General features: G+C 42.2%; 1 protein-coding gene across 1 annotated transcript; it reads right to left on the minus strand.

Annotated features, from left to right (window-relative positions):
• Window positions 1–689: 689 nt before the first annotated feature.
• On the minus strand, window positions 690–1661 carry LOC116825253 (olfactory receptor 6F1-like). Its single transcript, XM_032781112.1, has one exon. The coding sequence runs from the start codon at window positions 1659–1661 to the stop codon at window positions 690–692; it is 972 nt and encodes a 323-aa protein (XP_032637003.1).
• Window positions 1662–2632: the final 971 nt, after the last annotated feature.

The following is a 2632-nucleotide window of genomic DNA, read 5'->3' on the forward strand; positions in this document are numbered from 1 at the left end:
AGACCGATTCAAGTGATAGGTTACATACTACAGTTTGTAGTCCTGCAATTTCATATTTGAGTTCCGTCAGAACTCTTGGGTGAATATCTGGTCCTGATGATTTATTACTGTTTAATTTATCAAGTTGTTCTAAATCTCTTCTATGGACACATCAGTATAGGACAGTAATTCAGTAAGGTCTTCCCAGGATATTGCAGGAAATTGCCATGTCTGTCACAGTCAGTTCCATGGCATCACACAAGTCCCCCCCACTGGAAAATATATCATAAAAGTAAGCCGAGGAGATAAAGTGTAAAAGTGGGAATTTCAAAGGAGCACAAGGAAACTAGTCACCTAACTTTTGTTCAAATTCAGTGGGATCTGGGCAATTAATTTCCACACATTCCTTTGAAAATGTCAGCTTGAATCCACATCTGACATTCAATGGGAGCTTTTTACCCAACTCCCTTAGGCCTAGGCCCCGGTGTAATTATCAGTGGGTGCATCCATACAGATCCTGGCAAATGCCACACAAATTTAGCAACTTGGAATTTTCAGCATGCCAAATTTGTATTTCTCCTGCTTGAGTTCATCTGTCAACATAAGGTTGTTACAGTCAGTGAGAAACCCTGTAAAACACAGAAATGTTCAAATGCACTAAGAATGACCTTCAGAAAATTTTAATTTTGCTCCCTTTGACTACATTTCTACTAAATGCAAACCATTTGAAAACCACTGTACATCCCACTGATTACCTTTTCCAGAGCTCGCTTCACCTCTTTGTTTCTTAGAGTGTAAATGAAAGGGTTTAATAGAGGAGTTACAATAGTGCTAAAGATGTTGACTATTTTGTTTAAATCCAATGAGTTGTGTGCAGAAGGGTTGACATACAGAAAAATGGTGGAGCCGTACCAGATAGTTATGACAGTGAGATGGGCAGAGCAAGTGGAAAAGGCATTTTGGCGGCCTTGGGCTGAGGGGATTCTACAGATGGTGGAGATGATGTAAATGTACAAGATTAGAGTTATTGCACATGAGCCCAGGAGGACATTAATAGAGATGATAAAAGTTGCCAGCTCAATGAGTCTCGTGTCAGAGCAGGAAAGTACTATGCAGGAATCTATGTCACAGAAGAAGTGATTGATAATGTTCGGGCCACAGAAAGACAACCTGGATATCAGAGATGCCAACACAGAGATAACCAGGAACCCATACAGCCAAGAGATGAGGGCCAGTTGAGCAGAGAAGGTGCTATTCATGAGGGAGCTGTAATGCAGTGGATGACATATGGCCAAATAGCGGTCATATGCCATGACAGCCAGTATGAGACATTCTGTAGAGCCCAGTGAGAATATGAAATACAGTTGCAGGATGCAGCCGATGAAGGAAATTGTTTGGCTTTTCCCGAACATGACACCAATGGCCTTGGGGGCGCAGGCCGTAGTGTACCAGATCTCCAGGAAGGAGATATTGCAGAGAAAGAAGTACATGGGGGTGTGGAGCCATGGGTGGGTCCACACTAAGGCTATAACAGACATATTCCCTACAATTGTAAGGAAATACATAATTGAAAACACCACTGCAAGGGAAATCCAAAAATACCAAGTGCCAGGAAAACCCAGGAGTATGAACTTCTGTACACTGGATTGGTTTCCTATTTCTGCTTCAGCAATGAGGTCCATCTGTCAAAACATGAGGGATTATAAGGCATTTAAAAATATTGAACTCACTTTTGAATGTGCAAAAGTGAACAACCAAATACCTTAGCCTATCAGGGCACCTATAAAATATCTGCAGATTCACAACCCTGAAACTCTGCCACATTTCCTAAAACACTTTCAAGATACCTACTGGGCTCTGGGATTGTGGGATTTGACCCTGCACCTGGTAGACCTGGCTCTTGCTTGAACTTGCTTCACTGGTGAAATACAAGGAACAGGATTCCAGGCTGAAATTCTAAGGGATTTGGGCTCCTTCTAAAATCCCAGCTATAATACCGAGAACCCTGATTAAAGATAATATAAGGGAACAGAATCAGGTACTACTCAACACCATTCTGTGCTTGTGCACCTTTCAGGCTCTGCAACAAAGATGAGCACTCCACTCCCTATTCCTCTAGGTTGCATGAGAAGTCAGTGGGGTGGCTGACCCAATGGCATCTTTCCCCTGTTGCTGGTCTAGCCCATCAACCCCACCCCATTCAGCCGTGAGAAAGTCTTATGATTTAACCCATTGTCTTCATACCTCACCTTCAAGATAACCTTGCTCGTTGCTCAGGAAAATAATTGGGCTTTTCAAAAACACCTAAGTGACCTAGGATCACAAGTCTCTACTGATAGTCAATAGGACTTCTGTTCTTAAGCCATTTATACTCCCTGATCTTCAATGGGAGTTGTGCTACTTAGGCCTAGACCTAGGAAAAATACAATACAATACAACACAATTGTCATAAATAGATAGCTAAGGGTTAATGTTCCTTTTACCTGCAAAGGGAACCAAACACCTGACCAGAGGACCAATCAGGACACCGGATTTTTAAAAGAAAGGGAGGGAACCTCAGGAGGGGTTTGGCTTGAGTCTGTGTCTGTTTGGTTTCTTTCGGTTATGGGAGAACAACTTTTCTTTCTATCTCCAATCTTCTTTCTACCCTTCT

This window comes from Chelonoidis abingdonii, chromosome 25 (genome assembly GCF_003597395.2).
Source record: "Chelonoidis abingdonii isolate Lonesome George chromosome 25, CheloAbing_2.0, whole genome shotgun sequence".
Lineage (NCBI taxonomy): Eukaryota > Metazoa > Chordata > Testudines > Testudinidae > Chelonoidis > Chelonoidis abingdonii.

What these genes read in the sequence shown, in the direction of transcription:
- LOC116825253 (XM_032781112.1), bottom strand. Translation starts at nt 1,661, where the DNA reads ATGGACCTCATTGCTGAAGCAGAAATAGGAAACCAATCCAGTGTACAG.